Here is a 22,334-nt window from a genome sequence, read left to right on the forward strand (position 1 = left end):
CAGATGAGTGGACTGTGCATTTCTTGCTTTGGTCTTCGCCACAACCGATTTGCTTCACCTGCTGGTGAAGCAGTCTGGCAGCAGGCAGAATCACCGCTCGATTGCTTCCCCTGGGATTCCCGGATGTGAAATTTCAAGCTGAATTTGAACAACTGAATTTGTGGAAGCAGTTTTTTAACCGAAATAATATGAACTGAAACTTTTCTGTTGAATATTAAAGGTTGAATTTTAAAACAAGTTTAATTATTTTTATGAAATCTAAAAGGTGAATTTTGATTATTGAACTTTTAAATGGTGAAGCTGTGTGTGACATGTTTCAATTTGAGATATTCACATCTTAATTGTACAACCATATTGAATTGTGCAAACATGCAAGCACTGGTAATCCGCCACGTTTATTTTTGATAAGTGATAGTTCAACATGCAACATGCATCATTAAAATACTTCCATATTCACTCTTTGATGCCCACGGTGTCTCAGACTCAGGTGAAAGTAGACAGCTTTGGCCACCAGAGGGTGGTGCTGTTTGTTTATGTGCTGTTGTGCTGTTTGTATGTTTACTCCTCACTGCATTTTTATAGACGACTTCGCAAGACGTAAACACTGCGTGGTTCCGTCATCCAAAGTGGTCTGTAACTGTTGTCCCGTCCCTCAGCACTGATCCAGCTGGCTTTCTCATTATTGCCACAAATACAAATCAGACACATACAAATCAGGAGTACTTGTTAATGGCCAAAGTCAGTATAGTATAGTATAGTATAGTATAGTATAGTATAGTATAGTATAGTATAGTATAGTATAGTATAGTACATTATAGTTTAGTATAGTATAGTATAGTATAGTGAACAGCATTCTCAATTTTATTATGGCTCTATTTTACATAAACGTGAAGAACATAAAATCACAAGCCTTAAACAGGTTTAGATTCTCATTTGTTTCATCATCCAGCAGGTGTGGAATATTTTATGACCTGATGACTTTTATGTGAGCCTGATGGGTTCTGTCTTTTCCTGATTTAAGACTCTTTCCAAAGATTTTAAAACCTGGCCTGTCTTGCAGGGGACATTTTTTAGATGCTTTATTTATGTCTGAAACAAGATGTGTAAATAAATAAAAATATGCACACAAATATGCATTAATATTTATAGACTTCTTGATGTATCACTTAGAAGTCCTCCTTAACTTAGCTTGAGAACTTATTTACAGAACAAAATGTTCCCACTGGTCCCACATGTCACCATAGCAACAGAATCCGTCTTTACACCCGATGTCTGGTATGTTTCTCTGGACCTCTGCACCCCCAAAGCACTCGGAGAAGGTGAGAGCATATTACGCTTTCAGAGTAACAGGATGCTTTTCTTTTCTATAAATCATGCAAAACAGACACATTTATCTTATTTGAATATATTTGACAGTTTGAGGGGCAATGGTAAAATTGAGAGTGAAAGTTTTTGAAGTGCACAAAGAAAAATGTCAAAGGTTTGCACGCAACGCAAATAATTTTGTTATCAATCTCAGATTTATTTAGCGATCTTTTATTTTTTAATTACAAAATAATTAGTTTTACTAATTAGTTTACACAAAAAAATTATAATGCTTTTATCTACACAACAACATTAAATAGCAAAAAATCTCTGTTGTTGTTTTTTTATATTCTTTTTGGGCCCCAGGAAAATGACTCTCCACAAGGGCTTTCTGCAATTACCTCATACCTCACCTGTTCTCTTGTTACATGTTTTTTTGCCCCAGGCAAAATGAAGTCTACAAAAGAGGAATATTGTCCAACCCTTGGCCTTTGTTGGAAATGTGTGATCCTGCACTTCTCATCCCTCAGTCTCTCTCTCTGTTTAGTGATGGGTTTGATGGTGTGGTTGTGGGTGGTGGGTTTAGTTGTTGAGATGGTCTGTGTATGTGGTTCAGGCCTGTCCTGTGGTCTGTTGGGTAGATCTATGTCAGAGAGTTTGTATAAAGAAGGAGATGTGATCATTGGTGGTCTGTTTCCTGTTCATTTTAAAGCACCAGAGCCTGAACACGACTTCATACGATTACAGAAGGGTGCTCAATGCCAGGAGTGAGTATAGCGTGAGCATAAAAAATAACAGGGTTGTTTAGGAAGATTTAAAATACCATGATGTTATATACAGGCAATCTCATGAAAGGACAAATCTTACTTTAAATGAAACTGTAAAGTCACCTGTATTTTATTTCTTCCCAACCTATTTATTTTGCATAAACATTGTCAAGGTAATTTAGTCATAAATAGTAACATTTTTCTCCATAATATTTTTTTGGATATTATGTGTTTGGAGAAACATGTTTGGTAATATAAAGTATTATCATTTTAAATCCTTGCCAATGTGTATAGCAGTACTGCATCAACGTCATCCTCAAAAGTTATGCAACAGTTTGCATTCAATTTGACTTTTTTTCTCAGTGTTGACCTTCGTTCATACCGGTGGCTCAAAGCTATGATCTTCACGGTGGAGGAGATTAATCTGGACCCCGTCCTGCTCCCAAATGTTACTCTGGGGTATCTGATAGCCGACACCTGCCTTGCTGAAGGCACAACCCTGAGTGCCGCTTTAGCTTTGGTAACAGGACAGGAGGAGAAAATGTCAGGAGAAGAGTGCAACGGAGCCCCGATGGTGCCTGTCATTATCGGAGACGCCCGGTCTTCTGCCTCAATGGTGGTAGCTGACACACTGGGAGTATTTGATATTCCTATGGTATAACGAAATGAACCAATCACAACTAAATTGTTTAAATAAACAAAGTGTGTCCAAACATGTAATACTTCACTTTTTACACAATGTTTTCCCTGATCTTATCTTTGTTTTTTTCTGTCTAGGTGAGTTACTTTGCGTCCTGTGCTTGTCTCAGTGACAGTCGCAGATTTCACACTTTCCTGCGCACTGTTCCCAGCGATGCCTTCCAGGCCAAGGCCATGGCCCGTCTGCTGCGTCTGCTGGACTGGACCTGGGTCGGTGTGGTTGCTGGAGATGATGATTATGGTAAAAGTGGTGTGCAGCTGCTCTTAAAAGAACTGGAGGGCACAGGAATCTGTCTGAACTATCTAGAAGTCATCCCTAAATCACACTCACAGAGCAGAATCGCACGGATTGTGGAGAGGATACAGACTTCCACAGCTCGCGTGGTGGTAACTTTTGCCATTGGACCAGACCTAAAAGTCCTGTTTGAAGAAGTCGTGGAGCAGAATGTGACCAACAAACAGTGGATAGCCACAGAGGCCTGGAGCACTACCACTCAATACTTTGACCCATCAAGCATTCCTTTTCTAGCAGGCACCATTGGCTTTGCCTTGCGCAGGGCAGATATTCAGGGTCTGGATTCTTTTCTTGCCCAGCTAAGTCCTTTGAAGCAGCCAAATGAGCCTTTTGTAAAAGATGTTTGGGAAGAAATCTTTGGGTGCTCGATGGCACAGGATTGGGAGCCTTCATCTGACAAACCAAGATGCACTGGATTAGAAAATGTGGAGAAACATGGTCGTATCTACACCGATGTTTCACAGCTCAGAGTCACTTACAATGTGTATAAAGCTGTGTATGCTATTGCCAATGCCATTCACAACATGATGGACTGTCAGCCTGGTAAAGGGCCATTTGAACATGGAGAATGTCCTGATGTTACCCAAATAAATACCAGAGAGGTACAAAGATGTACAAAATCAGACATTCTGACATTCAGGTTTTACAGCCCCTAGTGAGAAGGGCAAGAAAATTAAAGATGTTAAAATAATTTAGTTTAAAAAACGTAAAGTCCCTGTAAACCAGAAGTTGTGATCGTTTTTACTTCCGTATTTTGATGGATTACCAAGTGAAATGAAATTTGGGATGAGTGGGTATGGCTTTCTCTGTGATTTGATTAGATGTATAAAATCAGCCATTGCATTTTTAAGTGGAACTGGCAGCAGATTGACAGGTGAACGGGAGAAGTTACAGATGCTCCGCCCAAGCGGCCTAACACACGTCGTCCTTTAAGATAGATGGATAGATAGATAGATAGATAGTCATTACAGGACGGAAGTGCATTTTCCTCTGGCATTACAATAAGTGTAAATATGCCAAATTTTAACTAGTCACTTACTGTTTTTTATGTGTTAGTTATGCAAATATGTATTGCATAGTAATTGTAAATGTATCATGTGGTTTTTATGTACATTAAATCAATGCTTATCAAATTGGAAATACATGTGTTCAATTTGTTGTTGTGTTTTCACAGCTTCTCCAGTATTTAAATGCTGTAAACTTCACAACACCTGTGGGTGAGCGGGTCTATTTTGAAGATAATGGAGAGCCATCCGCCTCTTATGATATTATGAACTGGCATGTAGATGAAAGCGGAACAGTGAATTTTGTCCATGTTGGACAATTTGATGTGGCAAAAGGAGCAGGTCAGGAGCTGAACATAAACCTTGAGCGGGTGGTTTGGGGAGGAGGCTGGGATGACCAGGTAGGATCCAGTGATGTTTGCATACTGATATTGTGTGTTCGAGGGTTGCTGTGAGGTTGATGGAGTTTTCTTCTGTAATTCAGGTACCTGTGTCTGTGTGCAGTGTGAGCTGTCTCCCGGGCACTCGGCAAGCTGTACAAAAAGGAAAACCTGTCTGCTGTTTCGACTGCCTCCCTTGTGCTGCAGGGGAAATAAGTAATGAAACAGGTATTAAAACTAGTAAAACAAATATTCAAATTCATATTGACAACAAGATAAAGCAATCTTGATGTCAGATTGTTGGTTTAAAAAATATTCATTTATGCATCTCCATGTTTTCTATAATATTCTTTAGACTCAACAGAATGCATCAGGTGTCCAGAACACTTCTGGTCAAACACTGAGAGGACAAAGTGCATCCCAAAGGTGGTGGAGTTTCTATCCTTACAAGATACAATGGGAGTTGTCCTGACCGTATTATCTGTAACTGGGGCAACACTTACCACAACTGTGCTGGCTGCCTTTTTCCATCATCGTGACACACCCCTCGTGCGGGCCAACAACTCCGAGCTGAGCTTCCTTCTGTTGGCATCACTCACACTCTGTTTCCTATGTGCACTTGTTTTTATCGGTCGTCCTGCACTGTGGAACTGCATGCTACGTCACACCCTATTTGGAGTGAGCTTTGTGATCTGCATCGCCTGTGTCCTCAGTAAGACTGTGGTGGTGCTGGTGGCTTTTCGGGCCACTCTGCCTGGATCTAACCTGATGCAGTACTTCGGGCCTATCCAGCAGAGGGCAGGCATCTTCTTTTGCACACTGGTTCAGGTTGTCATATGTTTGCTGTGGCTGTTGTTGGCTCCTCCTTTGCCCACAGAGAGTTCAGGAGGAGAATTTGGTGCTCATGTGATCCTGGAGTGCACAGTAGGATCAGTAGTGGGATTTGTACTGGTGCTGGGCTACATTGGCCTTCTTGCAGTGGTATGCTTCCTGCTGGCTTTTCTTGCACGGAAACTTCCAGACAATTTCAATGAGGCTAAATTTATTACTTTTAGCATGTTGATCTTTTGCGCTGTGTGGATCGCGTTTGTTCCAGCTTATGTCAGCTCACCCGGCAAGTACACAGTGGCTGTGGAGATTTTTGCCATTTTGGCCTCCAGTTACGGCCTGCTGTTGTGTATCTTCACTCCAAAGTGTTACATCATTCTGCTTAGACCTGAGAAAAATACCAAAAAGAACATGATGGCCAAATAGGGTTAAATAATGAGAGCCAGTTAACAAATATTTGCACAATTCTTGGCCTTTAAATAACATAAAACACTATGTATTATGATGTAGTTCAACTTAACAAAATCAAGTTGTTTAGGCTCATGAGGGCATTATCTGTCTAGATGCTATACACTGAGTTATTGTGAATAGATTTGAGATTATTTCCATGTATCAATTTACTTCAAAAAATAATAAAGGGGGAGAGAAACATACGTGTCATTATACATGCATATATATTGTACTTTACTTTGAATCCTAGCTTTACAATAAATATGATTAGGTTATGTTTATTGTATACATTTATTTAGATATACTGTGCATATGTAAACATCAAATAAATAAACAAAACACGAATCTCTGACACTCCTTTATTCCTCTTTTGTTTCGAGAATACACCATACACTTTATCAGTTGTTCTCCATCTTTACACTGTCATCCAAACCCACTCCCAATCACAGTGTTAGAACAAGACAGGTAAAGTGCTGCTTATAGAAATAATTACCATGTTAAAGATTTAACAACAAAAAGGTCACAGTGATTGCTTTGCTATCAAAATGCATGATATAAAAATGTATTTTCTATATCAGGGATGCTCAAACACCTGCCAATAAATAAATAAATCACTTGGGGCATAAAAAATATTATTATTACCGGTAAACCGTTTCATGACCATTCACACGGTGAAGTGTAAAATTTGTTATACAATTAAGAACAGTGACATTAGAGAGCACAGGACTCAGATGTTTATGAGTAAAAAGGGCAGCATCTCAAAATCATGTGAAGTACAGTTCAATTGCGATGACGGGTCTTAACTGACTGGTAGAACTAATTTGCTATCCACAATTGGGTTACACTGGTATTTAACACTCAAAATTACACTCATATCTGTATACCCTGTTTTGGATTTATATCTTTTTTTTAATCAATCATTTAAGTAAAGGGAAATAAAGTAACAGCTTGTACATATAGGTCCAAATAATATGACCACTTTTACTTCTCGTATTATAGAATTACATTTGCATCTACATTTATTCATTTAGCAGACGCTTTGATCCTGAGCGACTAACAAATGAGGGATAACAATGGAAGCAATCAGTGCCACAAAAGGGCAACAATGTGTAAGTGCCATAGAACTGGCCTCAAAAACCCAGTGCACAAAGCAATATCAATAAAAACATAGAAACAAACAGACAGAACTATTTTTTTAAAATAAAAATAAACAGTTATTGTGTCAGGTATTGACAAAAGAGATGTGTTTTTAGCCGATTCCTAAAGATGGCTAAACTGGCAAATCAGTCCACCATTGTAGAACAGTTCCTTAAAAGGTGCGTGAACGTCATTTTGTGCCTTTTTGGGATGGCACCACAAGAGGTTGTTCGCTCACAGGGCGCAAGGATCTGGAGGGTACATATGTCTGAAGTAGTAAGTGTATGTATGAACTCGCAGAACCAGTGGTTGTCTCATTCGCCAAAAGCAGAGCTTTAAATTGATGTGAGTGGAAATCGGTAGCTAACGTAACCTGATGAAAAGCAGCTCTCTTTGGCTCATTAAAGCCCAATCTTGCAGATGCATTCTGAATCATTTGCAGAGGTTTAGTTGTGCAAGCTGTAAGGCCAGTGCAGAAGAGCCTTACAATAGATTTAACATGCCAAATGTATGCAGATATGCTGAATGTTCAAAATTCCTATTGATGCCAGAAGAGAGTTATTTGTTTGTTTTTTAAGCCTGCCCTAACATGTGAACTCTCAAGTAATCTGTCATCTTTACCTCATCATCTTTCTAATTTCTCCAGTCACTTATTGATATAATTAGATCCCAAAATGTATTTCAAAACTTCTTATTTCCTAAAGGTTCTTGTTAAACACTGTTCTTTTATAAATGTTTTGTGTTTCCACAATGATTTGCATAATTATAACAGTTCACAGTAAAAAACGATGGGTTAGTTTTCTAACCCAACCGCAGGGTTAAGCTGAGTGGGTCATTTTATTGGGTTATTTTCCAAACGTTGGGTTGTCTTTGAGTAACCCAGTTGGGTTAGATGTGGTTAAAATAACCCATAGTTGGGAAGGTGCTATACCAACCCATAGTTGGGTGACTTGTTGGGTTATTTTGAACCCAACATCTTTTAGTGTGTTGACACTGCTTAAATACAGTTTGTTGCAAACTGTGTGGATTTCAAAACAAATGTGTGCAGATCATAAAGTCCAACGGAGGAGGGAGGGCAAGGGGTTCAGGAGGTGGACGAGGGGCAGGCAAGTGTAGTTATGATGGTGGGTAGAGCCAGGTGGTGTACAGAGGCTAGCCAGGGTCTTGGAAGAGCTGGACGGGACCAGCAGGGACTCGGAAGAACTGGACGGGACCAGCGGGGACTCGGAAGAGTCCTGCCAATAATCCTTTTCATTAGCCCAGTCCTCAATGGCAGAGTCCAGTAAAAGCTCACCCTCTGCATCAGGAATGGGGGCGGGGCTTCCATCAAAGCCCTCAATCTCCACCAAGACTCCCACTATGATGCCTGCCGTTGCCGGCTCACGCACCTGGTCAGATTTGAATCTCAGGCCCCGGGGCGATGACGGTTACAGTCGTGGTGGCCACAGGCTTTCCGTCTGCAGTAGTCTCTGGCAGAAGCTCGGAGCTGCATGGTGATGTCTGGTTGGTCTCCGGGCTGGGAGTGGTGCGGACATATCCTCAGCTTGGCAAACCGAAAAAAAGAGTGTATTACTCTCCAGCACCCACTCCACAAAAGTGGCAAATTCCTCACGGGGACAGTTTGCTGGAAGGCGTGCCTTAAACTGCTTGCTCAGGCGAGCGGTCAATGAAGTTTGTATAGCTAGTCAAATCTAAAAAGTTCCTGGGGCGGTCCTCCAGCGAACGGTTTCCCTGCTCCAGGCAGATGAGCTGTACAGCTGGGAATGCTATCCGGGAGTGAGGAAATTGACAAAAATTTACAAAAAAATTAACAAAGAGTAAAATAGCACTTTCTTAACAGGCATTTTTTTCTGTCACGTAATGCTGTATATACAACGCGCATGAAGACGAAGGTAATCCACAAAAAGAGTTTATTCACAAAGTCCACTACAAAGGAAACAGCAACACAAACGAAAACCGGCAAAAGGAATGAATAGAACAGGGGCAGGGGGTATAAATAACAAGACTAATGAGTAACTTAAATGAACATAATGACTAATTAACAGAAACTAGGTCAAAGAAAGACACCAAATAAAGACTAACTGTGACACATACATTGACCAACAACACAAAACTGTTTGGTTTGCTTATTCTATTATTTTGTTATTGCTTTCAACATTAAAATATATTTTGCTGCTGTCCTTTTAATTGACATTATTCTCTGCTCCAACGATTTGCATAACATGGCTTTGGTAAGACTATATGTAAACATCTCCCCACTCACCTGTTTACCTGTTGCATGTTCTTTTGCCTCAGGCAAAATACAGTCTACAAAAGGGGGTTATCATCCAACACTTTTGTTTGCAGGGTCCTGCACTTCTTGACTCAGTTTCTCTCTCTCTCTGTTTAGTGATGGGTTTGATGGTGTGGTTGTGGGTGGTGGGGTTAGTTGTTAAGATGGTCTGTGTATGTGGTTCAGGCCTGTCCTGTGGTCTATGGGGTAGGTCTGTGTCAGAGAGTTTGTATAAAGAAGGAGATGTGATCATTGGTGGTCTTTTTCCTGTTCATGTTGAAGCACCAGAGCCTGAACATGACTTTTTACGATTACAGCATGGAGAGCACTGCAAAAGGTGAGTATATAAAATGTACATAATCACAGGGTTGCATACTGCTTAACAATGTGGATTTTTTTTAATATAATTTAGCGTTAATTGTAAAAACAAATAAAAATGTGCAATGCTTACATTAAAGAGGGAACATCCTCCTGACCTACCCAACTTAAAAATGACGGATGCTACGACATGTGGCGTATTTCTTGACAAAACTATATTACAGTTCATCCTTAAATGAATGCAACAGTTCACACTAAAATTGACTTTTTTATTTCTCTCAGTGTTGACCTTCGTTCATACCGGTGGCTCAAAGCTATGATCTTCACGGTGGAGGAGATTAATCTGGACCCCGTCCTGCTCCCAAATGTTACTTTGGGGTATCTGATAGCCGACACCTGCCTTGCTGAAGGCACAACCCTGAGTGCCGCTTTAGCTTTGGTAACAGGACAGGAGGAGAAAGTGTCAGGAGAAGAGTGCAACGGAGCCCCGATGGTGCCTGTCATTATTGGAGACGCCCGTTCTTCTGCCTCAATGGTGGTAGCTGACACACTGGGAGTGTTTGATATTCCCATGGTATAATGAATTAACCCTAAACACTGATATTGATAGAGTACTAGTTTCTCCCTTTAAGGTGTTTATATGAAGCAACTGGTTATGTGATCAAATTTTGATGCTTATGCATCTTTTGAGTTACTTGCAACACAAAGCTGACAATGTCATGCCTTTAAGATCATGAATAATTTACTGTATTGTAATAATGATTCACTCAATGGGATTTGATACGTGAACAACATAAATTGTTAAAAATATATGGGAATGTTACTGTGCTGTTTTGTTTTTAAAACCGTTTCAACCTATGGTTGGGGAAAAGTGGACAAACGGGTTTAAATTAGCGTGACTGTGACTTTGGCCATGCTGAATTTAAGTATTGATATGTTTATTTAATAAAAAAGTATTCAAGTCCTTAAAACAGATGTTACAATTTTGACACTGTGAATCTCTGAGGGTTAACAGTTATCTGTGTGTACAGTTTAGATGGGCCTTTTTGTTTTTTGTGTATTTATTTCCTGAGTAACAAATTACATTATTCATTTATTTCCCATGTTACTAAAATAATTCAATTTTACACTACCTCGTAATTAAAACATAACCGGAAAACAGTGTCTGGATTTAGTAATATTCAAAGTATTTATCCATATTAAAACCACGCTGTTCCAGAAAGGATCTTCAGGTTGAGGTAGAAAAAATCTGAGGTGTCTGGAACACAGCACACTCTTCAATTTTTTATGCTTCGTCTGTCTATTTTTTCTGTCTAGGTGAGTTACTTTGCGTCCTGTGCTTGTCTCAGTGACAGTCGCAGATTTCACACTTTCCTGCGCACTGTTCCCAGCGATGCCTTCCAGGCCAAGGCCATGGCCCGTCTGCTGCGTCTGCTGGACTGGACCTGGGTCGGTGTGGTTGCTGGAGATGATGATTATGGTAAAAGTGGTGTGCAGCTGCTCTTAAAAGAACTGGAGAGTAAAGGAATCTGTGTGGACCTTTTGGAGTTCATTCCTAAATCACACTCACCAAGCAGAATCAGGCAGATTGTGGAGAGGATCCAGATTTCCACAGCTCGTGTGGTGGTTACTTTTGCCATCGGCCCAGATATAGAGATTCTGTTCAAAGAAGTGAAGGTACAGAATGTGACCGACAGGCAGTGGATAGCCACAGAGGCCTGGAGCACTTCTATGCAGTTCTTTGACTTGGCGACCATTCCTCTCTTGAGAGGCACCATTGGCTTTGCCTTGCGCAGGGCTGATATTCAGGGTCTGGATTCTTTTCTTGCCCAGCTGAGTCCTTTAAAGCAGCCAAATGAGCCTTTTGTAAAAGATGTTTGGGAAGAAATCTTTGGGTGCTCGATGGCACAGGACTGGAAGCCTTCATCTGACAAACCAAGATGCACTGGATTAGAAAATGTGGAGAAACGCGGTCGTATCTACACCGATGTTTCACAGCTCAGAGTCACTTACAATGTGTATAAAGCTGTGTATGCTATTGCCAATGCCATTCACAACATGATGGACTGTCAGCCTGGTAAAGGGCCATTTAAACATGAAGAATGTCCAGATGGTACCCAAATAAATCCCAGAGAGGTATTGTATTGGGGGGAATAGTTATTTTTTTATTTAATTGTATTTTTTTATGAAAATATTGAATATGTTTATTTTATGTTTGTCTTTTCACAGCTTCTCCAGTATTTAAATGCTGTAAACTTCACAACACCTGTGGGTGAGCGGGTCTATTTTGAAGATAATGGAGAGCCATCCGCCTCTTATGATATTATGAACTGGCATGTAGATGAAAGCGGAACAGTGAATTTTGTCCATGTTGGACAATTTGATGTGGCAAAAGGAGCAGGTCAGGAGCTGAACATAAACCTTGAGCGGGTGGTTTGGGGAGGAGGCTGGGATGACCAGGTAGGATCCAGTGATGCTTGCATACTGATATTGTGTGTTCGAGGGTTGCTGTGAGGTTGATGGAGTTTTCTTCTGTAATTCAGGTACCTGTGTCTGTGTGCAGTGTGAGCTGTCTCCCGGGCACTCGGCAAGCTGTACAAAAAGGAAAACCTGTCTGCTGTTTCGACTGCCTCCCTTGTGCTGCAGGGGAAATAAGTAATGAAACAGGTATTAAAACTAGTAAAACAAATATTCAAATTCATATTGACAACAAGATAAAGCAATCTTGATGTCAGATTGTTGGTTTAAAAAATATTCATTTATGCATCTCCATGTTTTCTATAATATTCTATAGACTCAACAGAATGCATCAGGTGTCCAGAACACTTCTGGTCAAACACTGAGAGGACAAAGTGCATCCCAAAGGTGGTGGAGTTTCTGTCCTTACAAGATACAATGGGAGTTGTTCTGACCGTATTATCTGTAACTGGGGCAACACTTACCACAACTGTGCTGGCTGCCTTTTTCCATCATCGTGACACACCCCTCGTGCGGGCCAACAACTCCGAGCTGAGCTTCCTTCTGTTGGCATCACTCACACTCTGTTTCCTATGTGCACTTGTTTTTATCGGTCGTCCTGCACTATGGAACTGCATGCTACGTCACACCCTATTTGGAGTGAGCTTTGTGATCTGCATCGCCTGTGTCCTCAGTAAGACTGTGGTGGTGCTGGTGGCTTTTCGGGCCACTCTGCCTGGATCTAACCTGATGCAGTACTTCGGGCCTATCCAGCAGAGGGCAGGCATCTTCTTTTGCACACTGGTTCAGGTTGTCATATGTTTGCTGTGGCTGTTGTTGGCTCCTCCTTTGCCCACAGAGAGTTCAGGAGGAGAATTTGGTGCTCGGGTGATCCTGGAGTGCACAGTAGGATCAGTAGTGGGATTTGTACTGGTGCTGGGCTACATTGGCCTTCTTGCAGTGGTCTGCTTCCTGCTGGCTTTTCTTGCACGGAAACTTCCAGACAATTTCAATGAGGCTAAATTTATTACTTTTAGCATGTTGATCTTTTGCGCTGTGTGGATCGCGTTTGTTCCAGCTTATGTCAGCTCACCCGGCAAGTACACAGTGGCTGTGGAGATTTTTGCCATTTTGGCCTCCAGTTACGGCCTGCTGTTGTGTATCTTCACTCCAAAGTGTTACATCATTCTGCTTAGACCTGAGAAAAATACCAAAAAGAACATGATGGCCAAATAGGGTTAAATAATGAAATAATTTTGTGTAAAAACAGCGGGTAATAAGGGTAATACACTGCAAAAAATGACTTTCTTACCTAGTGTTTTTTTCTTGTTTTCCAGTAAAAATGTCTAAACATTCTTTTTTTTCTTGATTTTCTTGAAATTTCAGTGAATTTGTGCTTAAAACAAGCAAAAAAATCTGCCAATGGGGTAAGCAAAATGATCTTGAATTAAGGCTTACCTTTTTCCTAGTTAATTCAAGATTATTTCTCTTACCCCATTGGCAGAGTACTGTTCAGTTATTGTGAATACATTTATAGAAAAATGTTATAGAGGTGGTCGTGAAATTTTCATTAATATTTACTGTTCTTCAGTAAACAAAATACAATAAATATACAAATACGATTTTTCAAGCATTAATCTCCGACCCTATATTTTCCTCACAATGACTGTTTCTCACCATACAGCCCCAAAAACACACCTAAACAGTTTCTCACTGCATAAAGTTATAGTATAAAAACTGGATGATATATATATATACTGTATATAAAACTTTCTTAAAGAGTTTACTAGCACATCATGTACGCTTTATTTTTATTTACATTTTACATTTACCTCCTCAATTCTCTGTATTGTGTCACTCAACCTACAAAGTAAAATATAATCATGAAGTTAATTAGATAACAAAAACATAAATTTTTAACAATCCGGCTTAAAAACACCTTTAGATGCTCGAAGAATGAAAATTCTGTCATGAGTTACTCACCCTTAAATCGTTCAATAAATCTGGGACGTTTGTTTATATTTGGAGCACACGGTTAAGAAGAATTACATTTTGATGCGGTCTGGGAGCTTTCTGACTCACCCTTTCACTCTTAAAAATGATTTGTTAATTTTAATACACTGCCTCTGTGTCATGTTATTTAACACATTATGTGATATTTATTTTAATGAACAAAGAAATAAAAAGGACAATACAAGTTGTGTTTAAAGTAACAAAAGTTTTGTTCAGTCCTGACTTTTGTCCTTAACTGAGCACACTGTTTTTAGAGTATAAACAGCAACAGAATGAATATTTAAAGCGCAGCATATGATAAGAACGACACGATAAAAGAGTAATGTTAGAGCAAATGTGTGTCCAAAAAAAACCCTTTATTTTGTGACATTTTATTATTAACAAACCAACTTCACTGCAAGTACACTCCGATCACATATGGTTAGCATTTTTACAGCTGTGTTGTGGACACTGCAACCATATGGCTGCAAACAACATTAAGAATCTTGTCTAGTGATGATCTGTAACTGACCATTTCAAAAGAGCTGCAAAATTTCAAACTGATGCAAAAGTGGATGCGATGATTAGTATGATTGAGGTAAAATGAGTTATTACCAGCCATTAGTGGAGCAGAACTGAGCTCCAGAGCCCTTAGGCTATTTACAGTCATTTTCCAGCACATTAGAGGTGTGGGGAAATAGATGCTGTGCACAGACTCTTGTGTGTACTTGAACATGCCTGAGGCGGGATCACAGAAAGCATCACTCTGTTGTTGTATTGATCAGCTCGAGAGAAAATAAGGACAGAACGATGAATGTACAGGTGATCTGGTTGACAGAAAATCAAGTGAAACACCACAGAGGCAAACGTTTTATGATGGGAAAAACTTCTAAGCACTATTTGGTGTGAGGTTATTATGTTCAACACACTCAGATTTAAAGTTAACCTGTTAAATTGTTACATGACCAGTATAAATGTGACGTTTTAAGGCAAACTACTAATATCTTAAGGAGTGAAGTGTCACGGTCCTCTCTGGCTATGTCACACACCACCAAATCAAGATCAGCATGCACTTACTGTGAAATGTGCTGGGTGACACAGTTTGAGGTGTTGTGGCTCTAGGAGCTAAGAGTTCTGAATGTGAAAGGTAATGTCATTCCTTACAAAAAATGGAAGTAATTGAATCAAATAAAATTTACACTAAACTCCCTGAGGGCATATGTACAATATTTCCCTCAAAGTTGCATCTTTGTGCTCTACATCTATGTGTTCTACATCGATTTTCTTGTTTATTTGAAGTGTAAATTTGAATCTTCCCCAAGCGATGCACATTTGCCGAACACATGCTTAGTGTTTAGATAAACACAAATAGTTTGAAGCTTGTAAGCAGAACATGCACACATCAATTTTGTACATTACACCTTAAGGCAAACATCTCAGCTTGTTTACAAAATATTGTTTCCTTTTATATGTTTTAATTCATGTATTTGTTTTGGAGGCCTAGTTAGCATCTGGAGCAAGTCTCACATGTTGATTATTAAGGAGTTTAAATGAAACACTAGTGCACTCTAGTGGCAGAACATCATACATAATACTCAGAAATTGTTATGAGATTGTTATGAGATCAATATATGTGATAGATCTGCCATGAACATTTGCAAATCACAAAAAATAGTCCATAGCCACAAACAGGGCAGTGTGGTTTTCTGTTGTGACAGTCTTTACTGTATCTTGCTAAAGCAAGAAAAAAAGTGATAAAGCCTCATCAGAGGTAAAAATTTATAAGAAACGATAAAGTAATTTTCCATTCAGGGGACATCATAGGCAATAGAAAGCGTTCCAAAGCATAATCGTGCTAGAGCCTTTCAACTGACAGCGGACAAAAACCAGCACCAACTTTTCAGGACACTACACATAATTAACCACTAGACAAGACAAACTGAATTTATAAGAGGTGGCCAGCATCACCTAAAGAAAAGAAAACCAAACCATACAAATTCTCAAAACACTAACAACATAAACCCTGGAATAAACATGATACATTTACTAAATTTAGAGAAACTTTAGTTCATGCAAAAATAACTATTAACAAAAATTACACTAATCAGGACATCACATTGTCCTATGTCCCCTCTTATACACTGAAGTTGGTACATGCTTACTTCCTTTAGAATTCCCATATAACAGGGAATCCATCTGATGCACTCTCACAAATCTCGGCGGAAGCAGTAGATGCACAAAGCAAGTTTTGTGCATACTGAGGACATACTACTCATACTAATATTCGCCTACTATATAGTATGGAAGTAGGCCATTGCGCACGCACGGCATATCTCAACTGCAACCCACTCATCAACACTATTGGCGGATGAGTGGATACTATTGCAATGTCCCTGGGTCTCTTTCCCTGGACTCCATCCCTTACCCGGGGGGGCCATGTTCCCTCGTGGCCTTTGCCCAGTGTACTGCCCAGCTTCACCTATCCTGCCCCCCATCTTTCTTGGTACCCAGCCCCTCACCTGTCTGGTACCCCGCTCACCCCCGGACCCTTCCCAACCTGTTCCTCTTGGTCCTACGGGACCATTCCCCCGGGCCTACCCTGTCAAGGCCCCCCGGACTCCATGCTCTCCCCCCTCTCGCAAAAAATACCAAAATGCTTTCCTTCTAACCAAACAGGTACTGCCTAATGACGAATTTGAAGCCATTGTCAAGATTAGGACAATATGTGACCGAGACTATTTAAAATCAACCGTTTCAAACTCTGGAATCTGAGGGTGCAAAAAATCTAAACATTGAGAAAATCACCTTTAAAGTTGTAAATTAGAGGCACTGTAGCAGGCCATCCACTCACAAAAATAAAGCTTTGATATATTTTTACAGTAGGAAATTTACAAAATATCTTCATGGAACATGATCTTTATTTCACCCCGTGACAGGGCCGAGGGTTATTTACCACACTCAGGAGGAGCAGACACCAGAAAACACCAAGAGGCGGACAACAAGGATGAGTTTAAAAAGGTACGTTTTTATTAATCTAAAAAGGGATAAAAAGCAGGGGTGGGGATGCTCGTGGCTGTAGCGTGGACGCAATGAAGGGGGGGGGGGCTGGTAGGTACTTTTCAGTTCTTCAGGTAATTATATTCCTCTCTAGGTGGCCTGTGGCTGTAGCGTTGATGAAGTGAGGAAGGGGGGGGGGGGTGCCGGTAGGTACTTTTCAGTTCTTCAGGTAATTATATTCTTCTCTAGGTAGGCCTCGTGGGACAGACCGGGACTTTCCTAGTCGTCAGACTCGTGGAAGTACTTGTGGGGCAGGCAGCTTCCGGGCTTGGATTCGTTGACGTGCTCACAAAGCCACCATTCAACTCTTCACAATAGCTCCCTCTTTGCTCCCTGTAAGGGACGGACAATTCGACAGTGAGGCGGACAGTAGTAGGTGAGACAGAAAACGGGGTACTTTACCAGCCTTCGCTCTCGTTCTGGGTGTAATGGAACGGCATCGTCAGAAGAATGGTAAGGCTGGACTTTCGTTGATGTGGGATGCAGTGCTCGTGACTTGTGGCAACAACGGTGCGTTGAGTTTTCCTTCCTCCTCTACACCATGCACACGATCTTTAGGGATCTGCAAACAACTTCGGGGACAGTTCAATTTGAAAGCATCTTCAAAGTTATGGACCAGTTTCATCCATCAGAGACTCAGAGAAAACACAGTTGTTTGATATCACCACACTCGTGCATAAATCACTCTAGTAAATCCTCACACGTGTTGGTTTCACTCTTTCAGACACTGCAAACTCACTCTCTCTTTACAGCGATTAATCAACTCGTTTCTCTCCTCTTCATAGGGTGGATGATCCAAAGGATAGTGGTTTCAAAAGATAAGCCCTAACTCAATGATCTCCCCAGCTGGTACAGCTACTGTTCCTCACTCGCCGCTCACTGCCGCTACTATGATCCACTCAAGTACTCCTGCAGCACTTCACAACTGCCCAGACATTCTCTTCCCTCTTCCCTCTTCCCTCTTTCCTCTTTCCTCTTTCCTCTTTCCTCTTTCCTCTTTCCTCTTTCCTCTTTCCTCTTTCCTCTTTCCTCTTTCCTCTTTCCTCTTTCCTCCTTCCTCCTTCCTCTTTCCTCTTTCCTCTTTCCTCCTTCCTCCTTCCTCCTTCCTCTTTCCTCTTTCCTCTTTCCTCTTTCCTCTTTCCTCTTTCCTCCTTCCTCCTTCCTCCTTCCTCCTTCCTCTTTCCTCTTTCCTCTTTCCTCTTTCCTCTTTCCTCTTTCCCCTTTCCCCTTTCCCCCTTCCCCCTTCCCCCTTCCCTCTTTCCTCTTTCCTCTTTCCTCTTTCCTCTTTCCTCTTTCCTCTTTCCTCTTTCCTCTTCCCTCTTCTCTCTTCCCTCTTTCCTCTTTCCTCCTTACCATGCTTTCAGCCGCTCCCTTTATACTGTGCTTCATTGAAGCAGCTGGTGCTCGTTATGGTGTCGCACCGGCATTTCTTCCCCCTAGCAACGACTCAAAATCTGTTTGGTTCCTGGTTTGTTCACCCGGTGACATATATGTAAAAAAAAACGGCTGGCCAATCCCATATCACCCCCCCACACCACCACCCGCCCATTTATGGTCCGCGTGGCAGCGCCTGACACAGTTTGACAGAGGTTAGCCTAGGCAACTTATTTGGAAATGGCCCCGAAAAGACAGCATGACTCAGGATCAGAGAAAAGAAAGAAGTAGAAACTGTGAGATAATGCCCGTGCATCACTTACAGGTAAGTCCATGTTTAATCAACTTAAATTCGAGAAATGTGCATTTGCTGCTACTAATCGTAATGTGCCTCGAACTTGCTGATGTATGTTAGCAAACTATGTTGCTATAACTTTAATTTCGGTGCAGCTTGCAATCTGAATTGAGATTTTACTGTTAAACATTGATAGTTTTTTTGTTTTGCTATTCTGTTTACTGAAGAAAAGTTTGCACTTTCAAATGTGTAGTGTGTGTTGGCTATTCTACATATGTTTACAAAGTCAGCAAAGGTGTGAAGATTTTACTTTCTCTATTTAGTGTTCTTAAGTTTTATACTGTGATGCTGCTATTGTGTTATTGTTATTGAGTTATATGTTTGGTAATAAAAAGTTACTAACTGGCAAAAATATATATTTTTTTCAGGGTGGGGGGGCATCATAATGGAATTATGCTTAGGGCACCAAAATGGCTAGCAGCGGCACTGAGCAGACACCTCTCCTCCAGAAGCCAGTATCGCAGCAGCGACGTCCCCACATGGGCCTGTGCTTCCATTTACTCCCTGCCGCAGCAGACACATTTCGTCAAGAAGCCAGCTTCACAACAACAACCACCTCGACAGAAGTCTGTGCTTCCATCCCCTGTTTGCTGTAGCAGACATCTTTTCTCAAGAAGACAGCTTCACCGCAGCAACTGCCTCCACAAGAGCCCGTACTTCCATCTCCTCTCTGCCACAGCAGCCACCTGTCCTTAACAATCCAGTATGGCTGCATTGACAGCCCTCTAAGGGGTTTATGCTTCCATCTCCTTTATGCCGACGCTACTAACCCGCAGGGGTCCTTGTCCCCATCTCGGGCCCCGTCACAGCAGACCCACACCTCTACCTTGCACTTGCTCAGCAACCACTCTAGCAGAAACCCACTACCCTAAGACCACAACTCCAGCAAAGCATCGCTCCAACGGGAGCCTGCATCTTTACCCGCCATTGCCCCAGCATCCACCAAATCCAGCAAGAGCCAGAATCCCAATTACCACAGCCTCCTTCACTCCAACCGGAGGCCGCACCTCTAGAAGCTCGTGTTTTTCTGGAAATTATCGAACATCTGTACAACGTATGCAATACTACTGTACAGGCACTCAATATTAATATGAGATTCATTGGCAGAAACAGGGGATTCACAATCGGTATATGAGTGCTCAAAGAACAGTAGGTGACGCCATGTGCTCGGGGTGCCAGCCTGCCTGTTAAAAGAAGAAGAAGAAAGAAGTAAGCTGTCGTGTTTGCATTGGTTGCTATAAGAATTCATCACAATCCGCTAAACACTTGGGGCGGTTTCCCATTCAGTGTTTAGACTAATCCTAGACTAAAATAACTGTTAGATCTGTCCAAACAGCTTGCACTGACATCTTAAAATTGACCAGTGTCATTGTTTTATCTCAAAATGCACATCAGTAATGTTTTTTGTAAGGCATGACTGTAATAACTGCTTAAAATTCCTAATTTAACTAAGTACTAGTCTTGGTTTGACCTAACCCTAACTTATCATTGTAATTGCTGTTAACTTTTGACAAGTTTTCACACCTCTTAACATGACGTGGCACAAAAGGAAACGTGATTGGTTGCTTTACCTGACCTTGGCCTAAAAAATTGGCCAAAGTTCCCAGACCTTCAGTATGAATTTGGTTTTGTGTCACTATTCTTACAGCAGCAGTACCCCCAAGCCAGGGAGGTTGTTTTAATATGTAAGTATCTGCTGAGTATTTCCTTAAGTTGGACAAAATCAAGGGACACATTGTCTGTTGGTTTGAGCTAACAGTATACACAAGCAACGCCTATTATAATGCTGTTACGTGTTTGTACATTAGATGGACATTGCATGTCAGTGATCAGTTTAAAATTAACTCTAAATGCTCTGATTTGTGTAAGCTTGACTTTTCAAACATTTTAAAGCTCTAACATATCCACATTATGATGGAACAATTTTTTTTGTTTTCCAAGAGTTTAAAAATGGAAAAGTTCCAGAATTGTAATGACCCCTGCTATGTGTTCAGACAAACATGTCCTACTGTGAACATATCAACTTGATATAATAATTTGTTTTTCCTTTACAAGGAAATCCTTGTATATCCCATGTTATAATCTTATTAGGCATGGCCATATATTGACTATAGTGCTAGTGTATTGCTTCATAAAGGCCTGTTATGATTTATGCAAGCAAATCATATTTTCTATAAAAATATTAAGTTATTTTTTAAAGAAAATAACTTTTCTTTAGTTCATAAGCAAACAAAGTAGACATCATTGATTTATTTATGTTTCAGTTATTCAATATTGTTAATAGTAATATTTAATATTAGATACATTTTAAAATCCCCCTGCAACTTAAATAACAAATTAGACAGAATTGATTCATTTACGTTAAAGTTATTCAATGTTGTTAATAGTAATATTTAATATTAAAATCCCCCTGCAACTTAAATAACAAATTAGACAGCTTTGATTTATTTACGTTTAAGTTATTCAATGTTGTTAATAGTAATATTTAATATTAGATACATATTAAAATCCCCCTGCAACTTAAATAATACATTAGCTGTTGAGACAATCTTTTTGTCTTAATAGTTATATAAACAAATTATAATTGTATTTATTATACTGTAATTATATGGTTTGTTATCTGCATATCTTATAAAGTTTAATGTGCTGCATTAAAAAATAATCTAAACAACCTTTAAAAATAAAATTAGATTAGGACATGCTTGCATATTTTAAAGCATGTTTTGATCTTATCACCTATTATTATGACTTACATTAAGTTACAGAATTTATTAATTTCCCTAGAACAATTTATCTAAAATACATATTAATTTCAAGAACCTTCTGTTGTTCTTGTACAATAAAGAAATAAGTTTATATGCATAACATTATTAGTGTCTACCAAACAGAAAAAATACTAAATTACAGAGACACAAGCTGTCAAACAAGTGAACCATAAACCGCTCCAATCCCTAAAGTAAAGAAACAAGTAGACAAAACAAATAAATTAAGTCTTAAGGGTAGCTATGTATTGTTTTTAACTTAGACAAGGCAACACTGTTCCTATTCAATCGCCTATAGCCATGATTTAATTGGACATGAGTAGGTTTAAAAGAGCAAACTTTCCAATTTGCCATTTCCCTAAGGGTGCAGGGCAGGTGTACAACAGCCTCTTAGACAAGTGCTGACAAGTAAGTGTTTCCATTTGAGGTGATTAGATAAGAACATAAGGTGTCATTCTGGAAAACAACAGCTGTATTAGGATTACATCATAATTAATTAACAGCATGACCTTGATAAGTGAAATCTGACATCAGAAACTGACAAGTGCTTTGAGAATTGTCCTTTTCAATCAAAACATATTTAATGAATATACGTCTGTTCAAGAGGTTGAACCCAGTGGGAAAAACTTCCCAATCAAAGCCTTGTCTAATCTCTTAAACAGAATCCTTTTAACAATAAATACACTAATTTGAAGGTTGCTATTTCAAATCTTATGAAAGCCAAATGATGAATTGAAATAATAACTGTTCTTATTAAAGTTAAATGTTAATCATTGAAATATTGTTTATTCACAAAAGAGGTTAGATATCTATTTCATGTTACTGTATTGATGATGATTATGTCAGACTCAAAAAGGTCGACATGTATACAATAAAGTAAAA

The 22,334-nt window shown here is 40.0% G+C and overlaps 2 protein-coding genes across 2 annotated transcripts; both read left to right on the forward strand.

Moving 5' to 3' along the window:
- Positions 1-1,926: 1,926 nt before the first annotated feature.
- Positions 1,927-5,704, forward strand: LOC306899768 (extracellular calcium-sensing receptor-like; the record flags this gene model as incomplete). Its single annotated transcript, XM_079466239.1, has 6 exons — positions 1,927-2,072; positions 2,436-2,727; positions 2,850-3,668; positions 4,241-4,471; positions 4,555-4,678; positions 4,806-5,704. Exons 1-6 carry the CDS (start codon positions 1,951-1,953, stop codon positions 5,702-5,704), a joined length of 2,487 nt encoding a protein of 828 aa, XP_079322365.1. The 5' UTR covers positions 1,927-1,950.
- Positions 5,705-8,285: 2,581 nt separating this feature from the next.
- LOC306899585 (extracellular calcium-sensing receptor-like) lies at positions 8,286-13,148 on the forward strand (the record flags this gene model as incomplete). Its single annotated transcript, XM_079465950.1, has 7 exons — positions 8,286-8,358; positions 9,324-9,474; positions 9,738-10,029; positions 10,773-11,591; positions 11,685-11,915; positions 11,999-12,122; positions 12,250-13,148. 7 exons carry the CDS (start codon positions 8,286-8,288, stop codon positions 13,146-13,148), a joined length of 2,589 nt encoding a protein of 862 aa, XP_079322076.1.
- Positions 13,149-22,334: the final 9,186 nt, after the last annotated feature.

Source organism: Barbatula barbatula (genome assembly GCF_947034865.1).
Source record: "Barbatula barbatula genome assembly, chromosome: 10".
Taxonomy (NCBI): Eukaryota; Metazoa; Chordata; class Actinopteri; order Cypriniformes; family Nemacheilidae; genus Barbatula; species Barbatula barbatula.